The 25,482-nt window shown below is 46.5% G+C and overlaps 1 protein-coding gene across 17 annotated transcripts in view; it reads left to right on the top strand.

The window, feature by feature from the left end:
* The window catches only part of TRIM9 (tripartite motif containing 9), a 118,690-nt gene that overhangs the window by 55,246 nt on the left and 37,962 nt on the right, over positions 1-25,482 (top strand). For 13 of the 17 annotated variants that reach the window (XM_062204589.1, XM_062204597.1, XM_062204590.1 and 10 more), the window contains exons 2-4: positions 6,704-6,799; positions 9,190-9,312; positions 25,060-25,170. In XM_062204589.1, coding sequence (XP_062060573.1) covers positions 6,704-6,799; positions 9,190-9,312; positions 25,060-25,170 — 330 coding nt within the window. The remainder of the gene's footprint in view (positions 1-6,703; positions 6,800-9,189; positions 9,313-25,059; positions 25,171-25,482) is intronic. The other 4 variants (XM_062204601.1, XM_062204602.1, XM_062204605.1 and 1 more) reach the window with 2 other exon arrangements.

The raw sequence follows: 25,482 nt of genomic DNA on the forward strand, positions 1-25,482 counted from the left end.
CACGGTGCTACTGTCTCTCTCTCTCTGTCTCTCCCAGCCCCCTAGCCCCCCGAGTCTCTCAAATTATTTTGTTGTACTTTTCCTTTCTCACTTGAAGGATATACTTTACAGTTTTTCTTTGCTTCTCCAAATTGTCAGTGTCACTACTCTCGCATGTTGGGGCTGTAGTAAGTGGAATAAGGGTTGCTTGGACACAACACTGTGATACTGGGATGGTTGCTATGATAACTGAGAGGGCTACTAAGCAGGCAATGGTAGGCAGTGTACATGGCATGGATACACCGCACAAAGGGCAGATTCACGTCCTGCGTGGGGTGGAGTGGGATCATGGGAGATTTTATCACATTGTTCAGGAGAGCATGCGATTTAAAATTTACAAATTGTCTATTTCTAGAATTTTCCACTTACTATTTGTAGAGTGTGATTGACTGTAAGTAATTGAAGCCATGGAAAGTGAAGCTACAGGAAGGGGAGACTACTGTATGTTTGTGATCACTCAGCTATGAAATGCTAGAATTTGAACCCAAGTCCATCGACTTTAATGCCTGTCCTCTTAACTCTAACACCATATTGGTCCCATTTGCCCTATTTATCTGATTCAGTTGCTACTATCTGATAGAATAATGACATTTCTGATACATTTGTGTGGCTTAAAGAGTAAATAAGGCCAGAGTTGTGGCGGAGCAGGTAGAACCGCCGCCTGCTGTGCTGGCATCCTATACAGGCACTGGTTTGTGTCTCTGCTACTCCACTTCAAATCCAGCTCTCTGCTATGGCCTGGGAAAGCCATAGAAGATGGCCCAAGTCCTTGAGCCCCTGCATCCATGTGGGAGACCTGGAAGAGGCTCCTGCTCCTGGCTTCAGATCAGCACAGCTCCAGCCACTGCAGCCATTTGGGGAGTGAATCAACAGATAGAAGACTTCTCTCTCTCTCTCTCTCTCTGTGTGTGTGTGTGTATGTGTGTATCTGCCTCTGTCTCCCTGTAACTGCCTTTCAAATAATAAAATAAATAAGTCTTTTTTTTAAAAAAGAGTAAAATTGCATGCTTGGATTTAAATTGTCAGTTTTTTAAGCAGACAGCACCAGGCATTAGCTTTTGGTGTAAATATGTGCTGTGTAGGGAAAGGGGATTGTGCGTGTCCGTGTTTTAGGTAAAAGGGCATACAGTCCTCCTAGCACCCTCTGCACAGCTCACTGACTCGTGTTCACAGTAAACACGGGAGCTCTGTTGTTTCATGGGAGATGTGCTGGCTTGGCCCGTCGGCAGGGAAACCTGCATCCCTCACTCATCCTTCCAGATAACCTGCGCCCACTGAAGGGTCACCTCGTTGCCAAGGGATTGCCCCACCTCTCCCTGGGTCACAGCCAGGGTTAGCAACTGTTACAGAGAAACAAAGCTGGGACACTAGTTAAACTGGTGAGGATGGATTTGAATCACTATTACACTATGGCAATAGGGAAAAGAATCCCGCCTGAGCCACTCAACTTCCATTGTGCTTAGCTGGCTGCGTATTTTAAGGGAGGGGAGTGAGCAGGGCTCGAGACAGGGAAATGAACAATTACAAACATCAGGAAGGGGAGGGCTGGTCCATGTGGAACCATGGGGTTTGTTGAAATTAGGTTCCTCCCTCTCACAGAGGCTGGAAAACAAATAGTAAGTTCTTTGGGCAGTATTGAGTTTTCTCAAATCAGCCCATTAAGGGGGGCTGGAGTATCCTAGGGATAAAGCCTTGAGCTGTTCAAAGGTATGTTAGTGGTCAGTGTTGAGGCCTAGTCAGGAAGAGCTCTCATAGGAGCCTGGTTAGGATTTGGCCAAAGAGGGGATCTTTGTCACAACCGATTGGCAGTAAGCAGTGGTTTGATGGGCCGAATCCCTACAAGTAAGGCCCCTTTGACACTGGCCTCACCCCTCTTCCACTGAGGAGGTATCACACACATACACAGTCACACACATACTTATAAATCTATGCTCACAATCTTGCAGGCTCACATTTGCACACACAATCTCATGTACTCACACATGGCCTCACACACACTCACACATGCATGCCTTGTCCCTACATGATGTACCTCAGTTCCCAGGCCAAATTTCTTGGTTTGTGGATCACAGCCTATTCACTGCCCAGCCCTGCTGCTGGATTAGAGAGAGGCTGGCATCTCCAAGTAGGATTCCTCCCCGTCCCATTGCAGGGGCCTGGGAGGGTCGGGGTGAAGGTCTGGGATCTTCCTCCACCAAAGAAATCAGAGAAATCCATTCACGGGGACAGGAAAGTTGCAGGCAGAAAGAATAGAAGTTTTAGCTAGAAGGAAAATCAGGCCCCGTGGGCAGCTTAGCTTGATGGTCCCAGAGTCTGGTCACTCAGTGGGTCCTCATTCCTTTACCTCTTTCTCCACTAAGCCCAATCTCTGCCCAAGACCTCAGGCCAGTAGGTTTTAAAACCAGGATGTAGCTGTTCTTCACAGCTGTGTCTCCTCTGCTGTGAGACCCCTCTCCATGACAGGGTCTTTTCCAAATTCCCACACAAAATCTTTACGCAGAAAACAAGAAATTGAACACTTCATAGGGCAACTAATCATCTTTTGGTTTACATGTTATCTGTTGAGCATAGTCAACTCCCATTGTAACCAATCATAATCCCCACCTCTGCTCGCCTGCCCTGGTTTTCATGCGGATTGTGTTTGTTCCTTTCTTTGGGAGTCCTGAGCATGGAACACGACCTTGGCATCAGCCTAGGGTTTGTACTCCAGCTCCTCCGTCTGTGAGCAATAAAACCTTCACCCAGGTAGACCTTTCCCGAGGCTCTGCAAAATGTCAGAGTAAACATTCGGATCGAATAGGGTAAACATCTAGAGGCCCTGTCGTATTCCTGACTCATAAGAGAATCCAATGCATTGTAACTCATAGAATTTCTGGCTTTAACTTTTTGATCGTATGGTGTCAGTAATGTAGTAAGGCTCAAAAATCAGTGTTTGTTCAGGAAGATTGTTCATCTCCTGGGGTGCCTGCCTTCAGAACCCTACTGCATCTGTGGCCTCTTTCCTCCGGTGTTTTGGGCTCACCGTGGACCCTGGGAAGGAGGTGATGTGGGCGTTGACTTGCAGACCCAGGGATGTGCACACCAGGCACCAGATGGAGCTCTAGAGGCAGCACGACCATTTCCTGGGCCATCCACCTACTGTTGGTTTTGTCCCCTCATCTGGTTTGTACCAACTCTTTGGCTGACCTTTTTTGACCTATCCCATGCCTGTAATTTGGCATCGTTGACACCAGGAAGCTTCACCCCGTCTTCTTCGTGAACCGAGAGGGAGACAGGTGAATCTCGTTTGCAGCTGGGAAAGGAAGGAGACCCGGTCTTCCCTCTGAGCATGCCCAGCAGCTTGGGCTGCCATGTAATTAAAGAAGGAGTGGATCAGGACAGAGTGTACTCTGTCAGTCATTTGCTGAGCCGAAGAAATGGTCCTGAACCGTCCTCCGCGTTTGCCCCCATGTTGAGTTCCTGATCTCTGGTTGGCATCACTCCTTTGGGAGACAACAGGAACTGGGCCCAGGGTGGAAGTTGAAGTGCAACAAGGGCAGGAGAGGGGGAGTTCTTTGTTTCTCTCCTTCAAGCTTGAACAACTTGGCATCCTTCTGGGAGGTCAGGACTGTTCTGAGCATGCTCTGACTCGAGAACAACTTGACTGGAAATCTGTCAGTGCTTCTGCTACTGCATCATTTTCTAGTCTCATTCACTTTCAGATCATAACAGGGATTTTTTTAAAAAAATCCAAAAAACCTGAACGCCATTGATTAGGCATAAACAGCCTTTAGAACCATACCTTTTTCTCTTTAACAGCTGCATGTACAGCCAAAGATGTTGTAATGAAAACACACTGCATAGTTCATCTTCAGCGTTTGGTCATCCGTTTTCAGGGCTGCTCCGTGGTCCTGAATACAGAACATCTGTTAGCACAGAGCCAGAATTTAAATGCTTCTGGGAAACAAAACCAATCAAAAGCAGTGGCCTTGTACATCAGATGTAGTTTATAATTGTGATCAAAAGACTATCCTATAAAAGCAATGAACACATAAATCCTTAGAATGAGAGTAATTTCTACTGATAAATAATTCCTGGTGATTTTTCATTGTCTCTTGCTCAGTTTCTACAAGTGAGCAGAGCTTAGGGGAAAGGTTTCTGGATCTCTATCTTGTAGTGCAGTTGTTTATCAAATACCATTACAATCGTTAGCCAAGCAGAAGGCAGTAGAGCTGAACATGCTTCCAAACAGAGAAATTTAGAAATAAATTGAGTTTTTATAGTTCACTTATTTGCATTGCCATATAAAATCCTGCGAGTGGATGAAGCCAGCACTTTTGTCTTCCACTAAATCATTGTTTTCCCATGTATATAGTAGTATCTGATCAACACATCTTAATGAGTGTCAGATATGGCTTATATTATACAGACAATTAAGTATAAGGTTGGGATGGGAGGAATCAAATAGCTAGATTCACTTCTTTGTAGCCAAACGAATTTGGCTTCTGTATCCAAACCCCCAAAAGTGGTTACCAAGGCATGGATTATAATTAAAGGGGGAGGAAAGCTGTGGTATCCTGGTAAACTTTTACTCATCCAGAAAAAAATCGATAAGAGTTCTAAAGTAAATGAGAAAACATTTTTCCTTTAAAACATGTCTGTTGTTTTATTGCCTGCTCCAGATAAGACCCTGTTTCCCTCCTGATCCCCTGAGCTTCTGGAAATAATCCTTGGGGAGAAACTTTTGCCCCAAATGATGGGGTGGCAGAGACCTAGCAATAAAGAATTGAGTGGCTCTTTGCCCCTGAAGGCTCGTGTGTGCTTTCTCTTACTCAGTTGGGTGCATCAAGCCTCCCAGAGTCTGAGTACATAGAGCAAAGTACAAGTGACCAAGAATGTTTTCCAATAGGTCCTGCTCCAGTCAGCCATCCCTCCAGCCAGCAGGTGTTTGTGTAAGAAGAAAGCAAGCAACATATTAAACTTGCGTCCTACGCTATGCCCCTGTGGGGCCCTGGGCATTAGATCCAGGATCTCATATACTGCCCACAACAGCACCATTATCCTTCTCCTTTTATGCAGGAGGCAAGACAATGTATAAAAAATTGAACAGCCAGTGACTGGCAGCATTTGTGAATTCAAAATAGTTCCCTCAGCCACTACCTTTTACTAGCATAAGCTTTCACACTCATTAATGCATTCAGCCCTCACAATAACCTGACTACAAATTATTATTATCATTCCCCCTTTTTTTCCCATTAGAGTCACTCAGCAGAGGAGCTTTCTCAAGGTTACACTTAGTAAGGGAAAGAGGAAGAATCTGAACCCCTCCAAAGCTTGTGTTCTTCCCACAATCCCACGTTGCTCCCACCAGGCATTTGGCATGCATATTTTTAAAGAGAGTCAGTGCCCAACTTTGAATTTAATAAGGCAAATGTAAAAGAAAAACAAATTTCCAGGACCAAGAGATATAATTTTAACATTCTGTCCTTTTACTAAAGGGAAAGGGTGGACGAGGCACCGAGTTGGCAAGGAGAGGAAAGGCTGTAGTTTTCAAAGGCGCTGTGTGAGAGGGCAGCATTCTTGTACACGAGGGGTGGAAGATGTGCCCGGCCTGCTAGGAGAAGGAATTTCACATCCAGTGAAGTGGGCATGGCTGCATGCAATGGAAAGCTATAGCACAGGTGTTAACTTTTCACACATAACTGGAAGCCAAGTAGCAAGAGGGAGCAGGTGCTGGCTCAGCTGCTCCAAGATGTCATTGGAACCCAGGCTCCTTCTCTTCCCACTTGAGGAGGATCAGGAGACGTCGCATCCATCATAAAGTCAGGACTCAAAGGGGAGAGGCAGAGGCTGCACCAGCCACACAGTCCCATGGCAGCACAAGAGCAAGTGCTTTCCCAGGGCCTGCCAGCCCCAGCAGGTTCCCACGGGGGGTCCCTTTGGCCAACAGTGTGTGCCATGGCCACCCCAACAGACAGAGATGCCGAGAAAGCACGCACTTATCCAGACACCACGTTGGTGGAGTGGAAAGTCAGAAGGAACAAGCTGCCTTGGTGAGGAGGCTCAAGTGGAGAGGAGCTGGTGCAACCAGGCTGTACGTGGGAGAAGGACAAGGACGTTGGTAGGGTGGAGGGGGTGTCACCCTGCCCATTGTCTTCGTCCCTACACCTGAGCAGCCTCAGAATGTCACACCAGTAGCTACCCCTCCTCCCTCAGTCCTCTACTGGACACTTCATTCTTTCTGCCCCACCCACAAACCAGGTGCCCTTAGGGTGCTAAGTAATGTTGGCAATAACCAGACCACCTGGCTCACTGTTTGGTTCTGCTTTTTTCGTCCTTAGCGATTAATAGGCATTAAATAAACTGTTGGTTAATTAAGTAATTATGAGATGAGGAAATTCTAGGTAGAGATAACGGTGAGAAAGACCTCTGTCTGCCATGGCCAGGAGTTCTCGCAGCTTCAATGAACAAAGTACTCAGGAACCCACGGCAGGCTCCGTGACACCATTCAGTATCGGAATCCACTCACCCGAATGTCGGCTCCGTGGCACAGCCTCACATAGGAGGAGTCTGAGCAGCTTGACAACTCTCGGGTCTGGGGAACTTTTGCCTTGAAAACAAGTCTGGGACCTTGTTGCCGCTCTGTGTGATGACAGCCCCGTGGCTTGCCTCTCTGTCTTTGCAGAGCCAGCTCTCCCAGGCGCTGAATGGGCTGTCAGACAGGGCCAAGGAAGCCAAGGAGTTCCTGGTGCAGCTTCGCAACATGGTGCAGCAGATCCAGGTATGGGCGCCCCCTGAGACGGAAAGCAGCCCTGGGGGCCACGTGGCACTGTTGGTGGGGACGGGGGGAGGGGAGACCTTCTCTTCTCTTATATTGTTATTTGCTGTGGGGAAGTTACAGTTTCTTTCTACTCTGTCTACTGCGTTATGAGGGTACTTCAAAAAGTCCATGGAAACACAGAATTAAAAAGGTAAGTTTATTTTGGTACAGAAAGTTTTGAAATGTGTGCATAGTTTTGAAATCCAGGCATTTTCCATGAACGTGCTAAAGACCTCTCATGCATGCAGACCACGTGGATCAGCTCCAAACACACCCCTCCTGGCAGGGGTGAGCTTTTGACAACAAGCCAGATACACAGCCCATTTTTCTCAGTTGTTCCTGCTTTCTGCACTGAGTTCCTAATTCTCTTCTACAGGGTTTAAAAAGAGGCCCATTTCTTTGGGAATTTGGGGTTTTTATCCTGCTTTAAGAACTCGAAGGGTTCCCAAATCACTTTGTAATGAGTACATATTATAGAACTGTAATTGTTCCTATTTTTTTTCTTTCTTCCTCTCCCTCTTTCCTGCTTTCCTTTCTTCTTTTGTTCCATTCTTCTCATCCCAAGGCAATATTTGGATGTTTTCCAGCCATGGTCCCCTAGTGACTATAATTTCAGGTCACTTTATCTGGACACAGTGACCAGCAGGTCAGCCACATTTGTGAGCCTATAAATTCTCCACTGTGGTTGAGGGAGAGAAGCCATAAACCGCATGAGATGCTAAAATAATGACCCTATGCCCAGCCTGCTGTTCTTGGGTTTTGAGATTTGCTTCACAGAAATAACCTTAGTCTGGCCTCCATAGATGGGCTTTCTGGGTTAATATTTAGCCCGTGTCAGGGCACAAGTGGACCTTTAAATGTAGTGCAGGCATTAAAGCATGACTCGCCGACTTTGCCTTTTTTGGGCATGCATGCCCGTGTTAGAACTTCTGATTCCCTGACAACCTAACAGTTTTATATACTTCCTTCTGTTTTGCAAAGCGGTGGAGTTTATCAATCAGGCCTTTCTTTGCTTTTACTGGCACAAAATGTGCAGCCCCAGGCTTGCCTCTGCCTCACCTCTTCATCAGAGCAAAGCTTTCTTTCTATTCAAAATCAGTGGAAACCTTCAAGGAGAAAATTCACACACACACACCCACCCCCAGCCCCCTAGCATTACCCTGCATGGGGCATAGAGAGCTCTTACAGGATGTTTTCCAAGGGCCTCCTCTAAGAACTCAAAAGCATTGCCATGAAAGCCAAAAGGTAGCGTTTATAGACTCCATTGCTCAAACAATTGCTAATGCACTCCTTATTCAAAGACCTTGTTCTTGAATACAGCTGCGGGGTGGAAATACCTGCCAGTAGGTTCTTCTATAAAGAGACACAGTTCTTTATGGTTTTGGGAGTACATTGAAATTTGATAGATTAATTTCTCCTTCCTTGCCAGCCCCCAAAAGTTTACAGTTTCCTTAGCTGGGTGCTCTTTTCCAAACACTACTGGTGTACAGATCAGTATTTAGCTTGCTTGCTTGCTTTTTTACAAATTCACATTCTTTTTCCAGATTATGGTTTAATTATCAAAATTGCATGGATAAGTTGTTGAAAGGAGTCTTAATAAATGCTGTAATTCAGTGAGAGAATTGGTTAAAAGAAATGTCTATGGCATGTACAGATTTAAAAATTTTTCAGATTTTTAGAAATAAAAATTTCATGCCCAACATTTAATTTAAACATTCTGGGGGATGCTAGCGCTGAGTTAGTACAGGCACTTTTCCTCCCGCAAGCTGCGGGTCCATGTCTGGTTTTCAGAGAATGCTTACAGTACTTGGCACAAACTCTGGTTGTTCGTAACTGCTACCTGCTTTCACCCATTGCTTTCCTTAATCAGAGAGACAAGTACCTTCACCCATTGTTCTTACATCTCAACACTTCCATTGTTACTGGCTTGTTGTTTCATATGGAAAACCATCGCCCTTGTCTTTCCTCCTTGGATGTGAAGATTCATTCTCTCTCATGCCCCTTCCTTCCTTCCCGGTGCTTGCTGACTGTCAGGTGCCACTAGGTGTGGCTGAGCCTGTGCAGTGGCATAAACCAAGGCTTCATTGAGCTTAACATCTTCCAGACCATGTAGATGGCTTCCTTTTGATAAAAAACAAACTTAGATAATAAATATTTGTCGTTTTCCATCTAAATTTCAAACAAAAACTCTGCCACTCTAGAGTGAAGCTCGCCCAGTTATGTTTTATGAACACACAGAGTTCTTGTTCATTGCCCTCAGCAGGGGTCTCCGCGCCATGCGTGGACAGGGAGGCGCTGGTTCCCCTGGGTGCCCCGTGCCCTGCAGCTGAGAAGTGCGCTCTCTCACACAGGAGAACAGTGTGGAGTTCGAGGCCTGCCTGGTGGCCCAGTGTGACGCCCTCATCGATGCCCTCAACAGAAGGAAAGCGCAGCTGCTGGCCCGCGTCAACAAGGAGCACGAACACAAGCTGAAGGTGAGCACTGGGCCCGCCCTGCAGACAGCAGAGACCAAGGAGCCAGCGGCCACGACAGACGAAAGGGCTGGATGCCCGCAGCCTTGGGTGGCCAGTGGCCTGGCCAGATGGGCGAAGGCACAGCCCTCCGTTCACCACTTCATGTCCAAATGTTTACCCAGCCAATGTTAGCTGAGTGAAACTGCTCCGGGTGCAGGAAAAATAAACAAATCAAAATCCCTGCCTTTGTGGGGCTTCTATTCTGTCAGGAGAGAGACACAGTAAGCACAAGAATTAAGCCAAACGTGCAGTGCTAGCAAACGTTGCTAAGCAAAAGAAGACTGGAAAGGGGGTTGATGAGCCTTGGGGTGGGGGTTGAAATTTTAGATGGAGTGGCAACAAAGCATCAAAAATGTGTTTTTGAGTAAGGAAATGGAAGCTTTAGAATCTAGAAAACAAACAAGCTTTGTCTTAGCTTCTGAAGGGAACCTTAATATTGGACAGCTGGATAGACTTTTGTCACCACACAGTGGAACTGATTGAATACAAGTCGGGTCTGATTGGCAGGACTGGTTTCCCTGGAGACATGTGATGTCCATCTGTTACCCCATGAGAGCAGGGCGAGAAGATGTGGGTAGGCAAATGGGAAGAGCCAGGCAGAAGGGAGTCCAACAGTGGGCAGTCAGCTGAGGCCCACCCACACAAGCCTCAGTGTGGCTCACGGTGGGCGGACGGTGGGGAGAGGGGAGTGTGCAGTGTTGGCCTGGGGCTGTCTGTTGAGGTCAGGCAGTCAGCATCCAGCCGCTTCAGTAGTAGGCGACAGTGAGTAGGAACAACCTCCAGAGAGCTGGTGAAATGTGACAGCACAGTGTCGGGTTAGCAGTAGGCACTAGTCCCTAGAGATCAAGAGAAGGCCCCATATCTAAAGAGTGAAGTTTCTGTAGGTGAACCAAGGAGGAGTTTCAAGAATGAAGAAACAAAGGAACACAGCTTACAAATTTCGGGGGGTAAAGCTTGGTGGCTGACATCCTTTGAGTTGGGTTAGCACCTGCAGTGCCTACAGGTAAGACCTGTAGGTAGGCAAACTGGCAATGCCAAGCCCCGAGCAGCAGAGCACTCCTTCGTAGGAGGCCCCTGAGTCTCACTTAGCTCTGCTGTGGAGACAGCATCCAGACAGCACGAGAGAAGCGTTTGCCCAGAGAAGCTTCAGAGCTCACTCCCAAGATAAACAAAACCCCAACTGTAGCTTCCCCCTCTGCGTACCCCTCCTCTACTCCCCACCTGCAGCTCCTCAAAACACTTTCAGATCCACACACCTGCTCCCTCCTGTCCCAGCGCCAGGGCAAGCGTGTGGTAGGAACATAAACCTTTCTTCCCTGCCTTTGTGAATTACCATGGAGAAGAGGGGACGGTGGGAATGAGGCAGGCAGAAGGGGCCCAAGCTGGCCTGAACCTCCAGCCGGGGAGTGCTGTGCCCCAGTGTGTACCTGATAGACAGCAACAGCACGATTTTATCAAGGAGAGGTGCAGCAAATTGTTTAATACAGACAACTGCAGGTCTTGAAGCTGGAATCTGACTATGAGTAAGGAAAGAAAAGCACCCCAGGCGTAATGTTCAAGGGACCAGAACCTGTTGGTCTGGCAGGAAACAAAGGCTGGCAATGCTAACGGCTCCTTCCAGAGTGACTGTTGATGTTTCCCAATGGAGGGCCTAACCAGCAGACCCTTCCAAGTGGATCTTAGAATGAACTCAAGCCCAGCCTCATGGAACCTTCAAGCTGGAGCTAAAGCTAATAATAAGGTCTGGGACTCTCCAAGGGTGGCTCCCTCTGTAGCTGTGTCATGCATAGTCCACAAAGTGCCCAGTGATGGGGACTTTTACCTACGTGGCTTTGTCTTAGTTCATCATTTTCCAGGCCCCTGTCTCCTAAAGCTGTGATCAGGTTATTTATTTTTGAATTCCCCAAAGAGATACTGAACTATGATTCATGGCAGCATATGTGGTAACTCCTGAAATGTGGGGGAAGACGTGGGGGCAGTCTTACGGATACTTTTTTACCCAAAAAGTTCTGAAAGTTTTGCCGTGTGGATATCCATCTTACAGATTTACTTTCAACCATCTGGAAAATTGTTCTGTTCCATAAGCGTTTTCATCCAAGTTAAGTTAGGTCTGGGTGAAAAAATTTTTTTCTAGAATCACTGTTCCTTATCTGGATTAAAATCAGAAATATGGTCCTCTAGTCACCCAATCTGCAACACCGATTGAGCATCCTTGGTGACCCAGTCCTGGTTTTCATAATGACAGGGCCGGCACTGTGGCATAGCAGGAAAAGCCGCCGCTTGCACTGCTGGCATTCCATGTGAGCTCCACTTTGAGTCCAGGCTCCTCTGCTTTCAACTCAGCTCCCTGCTAATGTGCCCAAGTGCGTGGCCTCTGCATCTATGGCTCCTGGCTCCTGGCTCCTGGCTTCGGCCTGGGCCAGCCCTCTTTGTTGGCAAGCATTTGGGGAGTGAACTAGCAGAACCAATGGATGGAAGATCTCTTTCTCTTTCTCTTCCTCTCTCTCTGTAATCCTGCCTTTCAAATAAATAAATAAATCTTTTTTTTTTTTTTAAATAATGACAATAGCTACACTTTGAGAACACTTTCTTTGAGGGAATGTCATACAGATCGTGTTGTGGGGATCTTCTCCGTTACTGCCTACAACAGTTCTATGGTGTCATTATCACTATTATTTCCGTACTGGAAGTGAGGAAGCTACAACACCATGGCACTCAGAACTGGTCCAAGGAACCAAAATTTGAGCCAAGATAACCTAGCTTTGGAGCCCAGAGTCCAAGGCACAGCACACTATTGCCTTTGACTGGTAGAAGTACCCTTGGAGAGAAGGCATTTCCATCCATCAGCCATAACTCACACACACCTGTTATCATTGCCCACAAATGATGCCCACAGAGGTAGAAGGCAGGCAAGCTTCTAGGAAAGAGATAACCAATGCCACCTCTCACAGGTTGTAAGGAGGACAATATATTACTTACAGCTAAAGAGTCACAGCACCTCATGGAAGAGCTAGGCCCAGAGTAGCCCAAACTATGAGAGGTGTGTGTTGATGGCCATGGATACTCCATCGTTGAAAATTTTAAATTTTAGTTTTTTTATTTGTTTGTTTTAATTTGAGAGACAGAAGGAGAAAGAGCATCCTCAGTTCCCTCCACTGGTTCACTCCCCAAATGTCCACTATGGCCAGGCCTGGCCCAGGCTGAAGCCAGGAGCTGGGAGTTTAATCCCGAGTCTTCCTTATGGGTAGTAGAGCCCAGCTGCTTGAGCCATCAACTACCACCTTCTGCGGTGTGCATTATCAGGAAGCTGGCGTCGGGAGCAGAGCCGAGACTCCAAACCCAGGCTCTCCAATATGAGCTGCAGGCATCCCAACCAGTGTCTTAACCACTAGGCCAACCACTCCTCCACCCCTTAAACTGCTGACTTTCTTTTCTGCAGGACCGGGCAAAGCTGTCAGGGAAGAAGGCACCGCGGGCTTGCCGCGTCCGTTAGCCCCAAGGACTGACAGGTGTCCTGCTGCACGCTCTAACATGACGCCAAGATTAGCACCAGAGACCTGCATTTTAGCTCCCTTCAGAACCCCAGATTTTGACTGTTAGAGCAATCATCAAAATACTGTTTGACTCATATATAACTGTGTAAAGTACAACCGTAGATGTCTCTGGGAAAGAAGCTGGACAGCTAGGGACCCCCCCACACCCCACCCCGCTAAACAGTAGACCGTCTATTCAGATACCCAGCCATAAAATTTTAACTTTTTCTCAAAAGAGAATCTCTTTTTAAAAATGCTTCCCCAGCACCTTTCAACAGACGTGAGCAGTGTGTGGTGCACCACGTGGCGACTGGTGGCAGCTCCAGGTTTTCTGTGTGGGAGATATGAGAGGACAGCCAGCTGGGTAGAAGAGAGGATCCAAGGCTGGGCAAGCACCATGTACCCAAGCGGAGAGTGGCATTAGAGCATTGCTGTGGTTGGGATGTAGTCTGAGTGTCCCCAAGGCTTCGTGTTGAAATTCTGCTCCCATAGTGAGGAACCAGAGGGGTAGACCCTGAACCTGACTACAGTGTTCCGAGGTGGGGCTTTTAGGGTCAGGGTTGGATAAGGTCGTTCTGGCACCAGGACTGACTCCTGGTGACTTTATAAACAGCGAGGGAGACTTGTGCCCTCCCTGTCTCTTACCCTGCACAGCCTCGAAGCTCTGCCAGCAGCATGGCCATCACCAAATGAGGCCTCTAGAACTTGTTCCTCCAGAACCAGAAGCCAACATAAGCCTCTTTTTTTTTTTTTTTTCTTTTTCATTAACAAAGGAACCTGCCTCTGATATTTGGTTACAGTAATGAAACCCAGACCAAGACAGGCGCCCCAGGACCAGTACAAGTGTCCCAGTCCCTACTGTCCTCCTGCTTAGTGTGGCCCCTGCAGGCTGGGACTGTGACAGCCAGCTGTGGGCTGTGCTGGGGGTGGTGGTGGTGGGGAAGTGGGCAGCATTAATGTATCGCTGGGACTCCCTGTCCTACGACTGTGTCCTCTTCCCCTCTGTCCTGGGTGGGCTGCCCCAGCCAGATACATGGATGCACTTAGGGGCTGCAGAGCAAGGCAGCTGCCTGCCCTCATTCCACCCGGCCCCAGCTGGGGTTCTCCACCCCACGCCTCAAAGAGCTGCAGAAACCAGAGCCAGGTGGCCAGTCGTCCCCCACGGCAGCAAAGCTGTTCTGTCTTCTGTCTCCAGCGATTTGTCGCTCTGCTGTCCTCGGCTGATTGTATCTGTGTCACCACGTCTAAAACCTGCCACCGCCACTGCCACTATGGCTGCTGATCCCGGCCTCACCAACCCCTCCATCTCTGTCCTCTCTCTGCCTTTTCCCTTTCCTGTCACTTTTGTCGCTGCTCAGCGTTGTGAGAAAAGACCAGCCTTTTATAGACACCACTTCCCAAGCACAGTACGTCTTTCTCTCTCTGTTGGCTAACCCATCCCTCCCTGGGCGGCGGGGATAATCTTGTGCTCTTCCGCTTCCCTTTGGCCGGGTTCTCAGGGCGCCTGCTTTGTGCTGACAAAGAAGGAGTTGTATGTGTGTGTGTTTCTGGCAACGCTCTGTCTCTGAGCCTTCCAGAAGGACCAGGATGCAGGAAAGCAAGTGAGCATGGACACAGCCTTTACACTCTGCTCATGTTGGCCTCTGAAAGCACTGAGGGCTGCAACAGATGTAGCAGTTCTGGTTCTGAGGCGGGATGGAGCTCTGCAGGGAAGAGTCCAGATTCCTTGTAGCAGAGACCTGGGCGAGAGGATACCCCCTACTGCCGCCTCCGTCTCAGCCAGGGGACAGCCTGTGCCTCTGTGTATTCTCCTCTGCATGTAAAATACAGGTAGAGGCAGTGCTCACCTGGCTGGGCAGAGTAAAGCACCTAGCACAGCACCCAGGAAATATGAGCCATTGTGGCTGTCATCATGGAGAGAGAATGAGGAGAAATACGGTTCCACTGGAGTTGCTGAAGATAGTTTTCTCAGGACCACAATTCGTGGTGCAGAGTCAGCCCGAGCCCTGGTGTTTTCATGTCTGGACCAGGGGGATTCTCTACTGGCCTGAGTTTATAATCCATCATTCCATAAAATAGTTAACAAAGTTTAATGAACTATTTTTAAAAGCTAAAAAAAAAAAAAACAAAAAGCAAAAAGACTTTAAGGCGTATGCAGATGTGGTCATATTTTAAGAACACTGTTTGAAATGTAAATTACAGTTATTACTCCTCTTTGGTTTGAAAAAATGCCGGGAGCCAAATATGTATTTTCAGGATGTGATGAACTCAAGCAAATGTCGGAAAGCTACTGGAGGGAAAACTGTTTTTGAGCTTCCAAGAAATAGTATCCGCTCACCACTGGAACTGCTTGAGTAGCAATCCTAGCAATACGCCGGCCGCCAGGTTTCCCATGCTGTCTGTGCGGCATGTTAGCTTCCTTCCAGGTCTTCCTTAGCCGAGGAAGGCCCTAAAACATCCTCACTCTCCGTGATCCTCACAGGCAGTTTGTGACAGCACTTGAATTAAAATGTGTCATTCATTTCAGCAACCTTACGTATGTCACTTATTTTTTTTAGTAAGCTGGAAGTAAGCGTTGTTTTTAACTTGAAGTAATTCTGAAATCATCTCAAATGTGTTCTCTCTCCAGTATTTTAGAACGAATGGATACATTGATTGATGCAAGGTGACATATATCTTTTTGGTTACTTTTCAACTCCAAGGTCCCCAAAGAGATAAAAATAAAGAAACAGTTCAAAAGAAAATATGTTCTAGTTGTTCCAGACAATTTCAGAAAGAAGCCTAATCTTTAATGTCCATGAGTGGTTGGTAAAGTCAAGGCACCAACAGACTGAGTCTGCAAGGATGCTGAGGGATTGTGGCCAAGCATCAGAGAGCTACCTTTTTTTTTTTTTTTTTTTTTTTTTTTTTGACAGGCAGAGTGGACAGTGAGAGAGAGAGACAGAGAGAAAGGTCTTCCTTTGCCATTGGTTCACCCCTCAATGGCTGCTGTGGCCGGCGTGCTGCGGCGGGCGCACTGTGCCAATCCGAAGCCAGCAGCCAGGTACTTCTCCTGGTCTCCCACATGGGTGCAGGGCCCAAGGACTTGGGCCATCCTCCACTGCACTCCCGGGCCACAACAGAGAGCTGGACTGGAAGAGGAGCAACCGGGACGGAACCGGTGCCCCGACCGGGACTAGAACCCCAGGGTGCTGGCGCCACAGGCGGAGGATTAGCCAAGTGAGCCACAGCGCCAGCCAAGAGCTAGCATTTTTTCAGACGGCCTCCGGGTGCCCGTTGTAGTTACTTTAATGAACTTAGTAACTTAGTGACCTGGAGTCCTAGTGTACTGCTGCATTTTGTTAGAATCATTATTGTAATTTTCAGATTAAATGTTATTTTTTACCAGATATTACCTTTTATAATCCCATTATGTTTGCGAAAAAAAGTTAATTCTATGGCCCTAGCCTTAAGAGTACAAATTCTAATTGTGAATATTATTGCTTGTGAAACTACTTCGGTCAGCTTTTTGCTATTGTTTCAGAATAGATAAATAATCCTTTGATTATATATATATATATATATCCATATATAGAGAGAAAGACTGAGAGTGGGGAGAAGGCGAGGGCTAAGGGAGAAGGAGAGAAGGAGAGGAAGAGACCGCACTCACTCAGAATTTCAGGATAATTAGATATGATTTGACTGGCTACAGTCATTAATAGAAAGAAAAAGTAACAAATTCAAACCAATAATCGGTCAATCCCAATAAAACTGCAACAAAGTCACTGAGAAAATGAGGCACATGGCAGAAACTGGATACCTCCAACCACCCTCAGCAGTCAGGGACCAACCCTCGTAATCTAACCACACTTGCAATTGAGAAAGCCCATCGTTAGTGAGAAAATCCTTTTGGGGCATCATTTGGCGAATTCTGTGATCCTCTGCTTCCACGGTACAGTAACAAAAATCACAGAGAATTCTTATGAGAGCAAGTGCCCAGGGTCCCCATGAAGTCACCAGAAAGCCACACGCAGGCTCCCGTAGGCCAAGGGACGGACTCTTGGACATCATATATTCACTTTGGCAATGCCAGTGAGCTTTTTTAATACTCTTTGCGTAAACCCACATTTGGGTGATACTTTGGAAACACCTAACTCATGCTTTGAAGATGATAGAATAATTCACACATCCTACAGAGCACCATGTTTTCCTGAGTGGGTGTGACTATACCAAATGCTTATCTCTCCCAATGGCCAGTATTTCTGCCTTCAACTTCTCATATTCCGCTCAATGTTTCATGATAAGGCTATCGATGACATTCACACTTCTGGAATATAAAGTTGATAGGTTGGCTATTAAAACATGTAGCCTTCCTTAAAACAGGTGCATGTTTTATTTATTTAATAGGCCTGAATGATTTTCTTAGCTTATCTGTTTTTTATTTTTGACACATTTATTAATACATTCAATTCTCAGGGCCACAGCAAGTGTGTAATTACTACAACACAATCCTCATCAATCCTTACATTAATGTGATACTAATACAAAGAGAACAGATTCAATGTAATTCATAGATAGAATCCTAAGAGTATATTTCCTTTCCTCCCTCTTTCTTCCTTCCTTCCTTTCATTCTTTCTTTCTTCCTAACTCAAAGCCTCAGACTTATTCTTGAAATATGTTGTTGCCTATGTGAGTAAGTTAATAACAGTACAGAGGGTGGAATCAAGAGAATGGGAAAAAGTCGTGCTTGAAACCATGTGGGAGAAAAGTGGCACGTGAGAAACCTAAAAATGCTTTTCCTTAATGTAACTGCCACTAAGTTTCTGTGAATCAAATGATACAGTAGACATGTTCTACTCTAGGGAACAAAAAAAAGAGAGAGAGAATTCCATATTGTACCAAATGAGTATAACACCTAAAGCACTATATCTTGAACTCACACATGATTTTATTCAAAACATCAATGTGTCATGTGCTTCCAGAAATAGTGGAAGAGGTGTCAAGGTCACAGTTGGGTGAAATACTGAAAATTCTCTTTAGTTAGCTTCAGGTCTCACTGCTGGTTGTGTCTTGGTGGCTGACTGGAGGACAGAGATTGGCCTGGTATCATCGGAGTGGAGTTGTGAACAGACAGAGCAAAGTCTCCACTAGGATTCATTACATAAGCTCCCATGGGTGCTCTAGGCTGTTGAGAGGACTGAGAAAACAAAGGGACAAAGTAGTCCACTCTCAGACTCTCTTTCTCAAAGCAGATGTCATTGTCATGTCTTGACCCAAGAAGTGACTTTTATAAATTTGCCACTTAACAAAATAAAACTGTTCAAACGATTGATAGGCACTTGTCATCCAGAACAGATGGTAGCTCTTCAGATACAGTTTTGAAAGCCTTTGAAACTTCGGACTGCAGACTAATTCATAGCCCCATGAGAGCTGGTTTAGTCTTTCCTGCAAATGAAAGCAAGTTCATTGTTCTCGCAGTCCCTGTTTGTATCTTTCCTGCAACTCACACGGTTGCTGAGAAAAGGAGCTCAAATCCAGCCATTTGCACATATGGTGTCAAGGGGTTCCCTGGGGCATCAGTGCCAAAGCACAAAAATGTGTAACTCAACAGTGACGGGGCCTGACTTCCTAAGAACTGTTTACATAGAAAAAATGTAAACATAAATGGTAATAGAGGCCAGCATTGTGGCCACCTGAGACACAGACATCCCGCACGGGCAATGGTTTACATTCCAGCTGCTCCACTTCTGATCTACTCCATGCTGATGGCTTGCGAAAGCAGTGAAAGATGGCTCAAGTGCTTGGGCCCTGCACCAAGTGAGAGACCCAGATAAAGCTCCTGGCTCCTGGCTTCAGGCTGGCCTGGCCCTGGCCATTGCAGCCACATGGTGGGTGAATCAGGAGGTGAAAGATCTTTCTGTCTCTGTCTCTGTCTCTCTCTCTTCCACCCTCCTTCCCTCCCTCCCTCTCCCTGTGTAACTCTTTCAAATAAATAAATCTTTAAAAAATAAAATGATATTAAAAAGTGGTATGAATAACACAGGTTGAAGAAACTAGCAGGTAAGAGAGTTGATAAAACATACCCAACTAAAGAAAAAAATCTTTACAATCTTGTTAAGATTTATTTTATTTATTTGAAAGACAGAGTTACAGAGAGAGGTAGAGACACAGAGAGAGGTCTTCCATCTACTGGTTCACTCTCCAATTGGCCCCAACGGGTGCAGGGGCCCAAGGACTTGAGCCAAATTCTACTGCTTTCCCAGGCCATAGCAGAGAGCTGGATCAGAAGAGGAGCAGCCGGGACTAGAATTGGTACCCATATGGGATGCTGGCGCTTCAGGCCAGGGCTTTAACCAGCTGTACCACAGCGCTGGCCCCTTTACAACCCTTTTTAAAAACAGTATTTATTTACTCTTTTGAAAGGCAGGGTGGAGTGGGGTGGGATGGTGTTGGTGGAAGGGGGATCTTCCATCCATTGATTCACTCCCCAGATGGCTGCAACAGCCAGGGCTGAGACAGGCTGAAGCCAGGAGCCAGGAACTTCATCCAGGTCTCCCACATGGATGTCAGGGACTCAAAGACTTGTACCATCATCCATTGCTTTCCTACATGCATTAGCAGAGAGCTGGAATGGAAGTGGAGCAGCCAGAACTCAAACCAGCACTCCAATATGAGTTGCTGGCCTCCCAAACTTTGGCTTACTCTGCTGTTCGACACAGCCCACCCCAAAATCTTTATACTCTAATTGGCTGATCTCCATAATGCAGGAAATCTTGTTAAACTTGTTCAGAAATGTGAAGTCAACTGAATGCTACCCTGGGGACCCAGTAGGTTAATTTTTAGCAGTGATTTTGTCACAGGTTGTGGCCATTGTACAATGAGTGAAATGTTAAAAGGCAGACCATCATCGGTTGCAGCAACAGTGAGTGTTGGGAGCCTGGAACTCAGGGATGTTGCGTGCTCCTGAGAAACATGAGCCGTGGAATACAAGAGCCGTGGTAGACACCTGCCGAAGCTCATGGATTCTTTGGCACTGCAACACTTCCGCTTCTCCAGAGCAAGCAGAGAGCCCTAGCAATCGCACTGCCCCTCCAGCAGTACCGAGTAAACCTCACTGGAAAAGGAATCGTACAGCAGCAGACATTGAATTTTATAGGGACCAGGTAGTGTATTTGTGTTCATACCTTTATGTCCTAAAATGATTACTGACCCGAATGCCCTGGATGGTAAATACAACAACTCAATTTATTTTTGCCTCGACAGCAGAGTCTCTGTGCATTACCCTTTTAATCTCTGGTCTGTGCTTGTTACTCAGACTTTTAGTACCAGTGGTCAAAGGGTAGATGCTATGGGGATAATGAAATGCTGACTGCTGAGGTTTCTGCTACCCAGCAGCCTCCATGCATCCCCTGGGAACAGCTTAGGTACGCCTAGTGCAGCAGAGGGCGCCTTCCACCTGGGTCTCCTGTCTTGAATTTTTAAGTGTTTTCCTTCTGTAGCACCCCATCACCACCCAAAAAGCAGAATCCTAGCCTACGTGTTTATTAGAAAACGCAGTAATTTTCATTCCTTGAACCCAGACTAACAGATGGTGGTGGTGGTTGTCAAAAACATATTGGGAGGCCGGCACTGTGGCGTAGCAGGTAAAGCCACCGCCTGCAGTGCCAGCATCCCATATGGGCGGGCAATTCAAGTCCCAGCTGCTCCACTTCCGATCCAGCTCTCTGCTATGGCCTGGGAAAGCAGTAGAAGATGGCCCAAGTCCTTTTTTTTTTTTTTTTTTTGACAGGCAGAGTGGACAGTGAGAGAGAGAGAGACAGAGAGAAAGGTCTTCCTTTGCCGTTGGTTCACCCTCTAATGGCCGCCGCGGTAGCACGCTGCGGCCGGCGCACCGCGCTGTTCCGATGGCAGGAGCCAGGTGCTTCTCCTGGTCTTCCATGGGGTGCAGGGCCCAAGCACTTGGGCCATCCTCCACTGTACTCCCTGGCCACAGCAGAGAGCTGGCCTGGAAGAGGGGCAACCGGGACAGGATCGGTGCCCCGACCGGGACTAGAACCCGGTGTGCCGGCGCCGCAAGGCGGAGGATTAGCCTGTTGAGCCACGGCGCCGGCCGGCCCAAGTCCTTGGGCCCCTACACCTACGTGAAGGACCTGGAAGAACACCTGGTTCCTGTCTTCGGGTCGGCATAGCTCCAGCCATTGGGGCCAATTGGGGAGTGAACCAACGGATGGAAGACCTCTCTCTCTCTCTCTCTCTCTGCCTCTCTGTAACTCTGCCTTTCAAATAAATAAATAAATATTTTTTGAAAATTGATAGCAGGATAAAGAGGTCATCCAGTGAATTCTAAATTCCACCCCCCCCAAAAAAATTGCAAAAATAATTTTCCCATCAAAGTTGATTTATTTCACCAATTGCAATAAAAAGATTTTAGATTCTTCATTCTGTTTTTCCTTGTAATTTTTATTAAAAGTTAAAAAGCAATAACAAATCCCCTGTGAGAACGTTAGGAGATGTAAATAGCCAAAACATTCTTGTGATGTTGTGATGCAATGGGTTAAGCCACTGCCTGCAACACTGGAATCCCATATTGGAGTGCTCGTTCAGGTCTCAGCTGCTCCATTTCTGATCTAGCTCCCTGCCTTGGAAAGCAACAAAGGATGGCCCAAGTGCTTGGGCCCTGCCACCCTCATAGAAGACACAGATGATGTTCCAGGCTCTTGGCTTTGGCCTGACCCCACCCTGGCAGAGGAGTGAGCTAGTGGATGGAAGATCTTTCACTCTCTCTCACTCTGTCTGTCTGGCACTCTGCCTTTCAAATAAATTAATCAAAAGGAAGGAAGGAAAGAGGAAGAGGAGGGAACAAGGTTGGAGTTCTCAGTGCTTCCTGGTTTCAAAACTTACTACAAAGCTATGATAATCAAAACAGTGTGATCCTGGCACAAAGACAGACATACAGAACACTGGAATAGAATAGAGTCCAGAAATACACTCTTGCACATACGGTCAAATGATGTTCCACAAAGGTGCCTGAATTCTTCAGTGGAGAGAGGACGGTCTTCTCAACAGTGTGGGGAAAATAGGATATCTGCATGCCAAAAAGCGGTGGTGGGGGGGTGTGAGTTAGACACTTAAGAGACACCAATGCGAAAATGAAAATGGATCAAAGAGCTAAGTGCGAGACCTCAAGCTATAAAACTTCTAGATAACATAGGAAGAAGGTTGCAGGATATTGGATTTGACAATGATTCCTGAATCTGACAACCAAAGCATAGTAACCAAAATAAAAATAGTTAAGTTGGACTTCATCAAAAGTAAAGATATCAGTGGGCTAGCATTGGAGAGAAGCAGGCATAAATGGGTGCTGGTTCAGCCCTGGCTGCTCCAGTTCTGATCCAGCTCCATGCTAACAGCTTGAGAAAAGCAACAGAAGATGAAGTTCCTGGCTTTAGCCTGCCCTGGCACAGGCCATTCCAGCCATCTGGGAAGTGAACCAGCAGATGGAACACCCCCCCCCGCCCCCCCGCCGCCAGTCTCTGTAACTCTAACTTTCAAGATCAATAAATAAATCTTTTTTAAAAAAGGGTAAAGATATTTGTTCCTTAGGGGACACATCAAAGGAGTGAAAAGTATCTTACTTAATAGGTGAAATACTTACAAATCATGTATCTGAAAAGGGATTGATTTCTAGAATATATAAAGAACTCCTACAACTCAACAACAAGAAGCAAATGGAAAATAAGGAAAGACTTGAATAGGCATCTCTCCAAAGACATGCATATGGCCAATAAACATATGAGAAGATGCTCAACCTCACTAGGCATTGGGGAAACACAAATCTAAACCACAGTGAGACCCCCACCACACACCCAGTAGGATCGCTATTATATTCCAACAGAAAATCATAAGCATTAATGAGGCTGTGGAGGAATTTGAACCCTTGTGCATTGCTGGTGGGAATTTAAAATGGTACAGCTGCTGTAGAAAACAACTTATCCGTTCCTCACAAAACTAAACCTCGAATTACTCTATGATCTGAGAGTTCCACCTCTGAGTGTGAAGCCCAAGGAGTGAAAGTAGCGGCTCACACAGATACACGTGCATCCATGTTCACGATAACTTTATCCACAGTAGCCAGGAGGAGGAGGCACCCCAAGCTCCCACCCGTGGATGAATGGATAACAAAATGGGCAGTTTGGACACATGCCGTAACATGGATAGACCTGGAAGACATTGTACTCACTGAAATAAACCAGCCACAAAAAAACAAATACTGTGTGAGTTCACCTATATGAGGTTCCTAGCATAATCAAACTCAGTGAGACAAAAAGTAGGAGAGTGATGGCCAGGAGCTGGGTTGAGGGGAGAATGGGAGTTACTACTTAGTTGGGTGCAGAGTGTCAGTCTGGGAAGATGAAAAACGTGGTAGAGATGGGCAGTGGTGATGGCCGCACTGCAGTGTGCATGGACAAAACTGGACACTTGGAAGTGGTTAATTTGGAAAATGCTGCTTTCTGTGTATTTTACCATAACAAAAAGTTAGCAGGGAAATAACCCAGAAATAATAAGTGAATGAGTTGTCAAAAATTAGGAAGACGTTAAATGTACAATAATAGAGAAACACAAATAATTAAATAAATTGTCAATATCTACTCAGAGGGATACCTATGTAGGCAGTAACATTTACTAATGGTGGCAGCATGGAAAATTACTAAGATATGGTATTAAATGTGTGTGGGGGAGGAGAAGGGATTGTCATATGCTATAATTGGAATAATAAATAAGTCTGATTCAGAAAAAAAAAAAACAGGGAACATCAAAGTGCTTTAAAACTTTTTGTGAAGATGATGAAATTACTTCTTTTTTTTCACGTATTTTCCAATTGTTTTGGCAAGTAGATGTAATAGCCTTAGTGAAAAATAAATTTATAATCAAAAATGAAAAGCAGCAAGCAAATGTGCTTTAATAAGTAATAAAATCATTTTTAGTTAGCATGCATAGAACTCAAAATACTGGATATTTTTGAGGTTTTTGTAAAGTTGTATAAAAGTTAAGATTCCTGGAAAATCCTTGTTCGGTTCTGAGCTTCAGAAACCATTCAGGATTCAGGTCACTGAGCGGAGGACACAGAAGCTGAGCATCCTTGGAGGACACTTTTCAGGGAATGTCACGCGTTTGTCACTGGGCAAAGACAACTTCCCAGAGGCAGAAACTGCATGCCTATTTAGGTTAAAGCTGACTCACAGCTTGGTAAATAGGACAGCCTATGAAACCGTTTTCCAAAATGAGGCTGTGAGTCTAAGTGGGTTATTCTTAAAACTTAATTCCATAGCCATCTTCTGTCTCCAACTTCCTTATTGTCATTATCTCTTCTCTCACAAACTCCACCACCCACTGAAGGAAAGAGAATCAGGACAAATATCCCCGGGACTGTGAGGAGAGGCAGGAAGGGAAAGGTACTGGGCTTGAAAGGTGATGGCTGTGGCGCAGCGGATTAAAGCCCTGGCCTGAAGCGCCGGCATCTTATATGGGCGCCAGTTCTAGTCCCGGCTGCTCCTCTTCTGATCCAGCTCTCTGCTATGGCCTGGGAAAGCAGTAGAAGATGGCCCAAGTCCTTGGGCCCCTGCACCCGCGTGGGAGACCCGGAAGAAGCACCTGGCTCCTGGCTTCAGATCGGCGCAGCTCCAGCTGTTGCGGCCAGCTGGGGAGTGAACCAGCGGATGGAAGACCTCTCTCTCTCTCTCTCTCTGCCTCTCTCTGTGACTGTCTTTCAAATAAATAAAATAAATCCAAAAAAAAAGGTGATGTCTGTGCTTAGAAAGGGCAGGTGAAGGGTAGGAGAAGGGGGCTCCGGCTCCTTACAGACTAGCCCTGACCTCACCTGCAGAGCAGGTCTCAGTAAGGTCAGCTTCCCAGGGGAGCGGGGAAGGTGTATGTTACTGTGCCAGGGTCACCAGATGCACAGGGTTCCAGCCTTCCTTCTAATGGACCCTCTTTCCAGTTTTCTCTAATCCTTCTCTTCTCCTGTCTGTTTCCCAAAGCCAGGTCCATAGCAGACACTGCCCACAAAATCGTCTCCTCATTTAGTTCCATTCCATGAAGCCCTCGGATCCTGGTGTGAAGAAGTTTTCCAAAGCCCCAGTTTGTTTCTCTGCTGCCCTCTGCCATCTTGAACCATTGTCTCCTCCTTGATCCTAGGTGGTTCGAGATCAGATCTCTCACTGCACTGTGAAACTGCGCCAGACCACAGGTCTCATGGAGTACTGCTTAGAGGTGATTAAGGAAAACGACCCTAGTGGCTTCTTGCAGGTGAGTGTTAACTCGTTTCTGCCATAGGTTCCAAATGTCCCATGCTGAATCTCAGACATCCTGGGAAGGCCTTCCAAGGTTCCTGGCTGGGTATGGATCTCCCATACAACCTTCCTCACCCCACAGTGGGTGGGTACCAGCTAGATAAACCCCACTGCCTTTCTGGAAGTGTCTGCCAACGTATATTCCAAAACTGAAAAGTGCATGGGCTGTATTGGTTATGTTCTTGTGTTTGATCATGAAAACGTAATTTCCTGTAAGCTCTTCCAAAGCTAATGCCTTGCCTAAGAATTGAGTTTTTCTCCAATAATA

This window comes from Lepus europaeus, chromosome 11, assembly GCF_033115175.1.
Source record: "Lepus europaeus isolate LE1 chromosome 11, mLepTim1.pri, whole genome shotgun sequence".
NCBI classification, from domain to species: domain Eukaryota; kingdom Metazoa; phylum Chordata; class Mammalia; order Lagomorpha; family Leporidae; genus Lepus; species Lepus europaeus.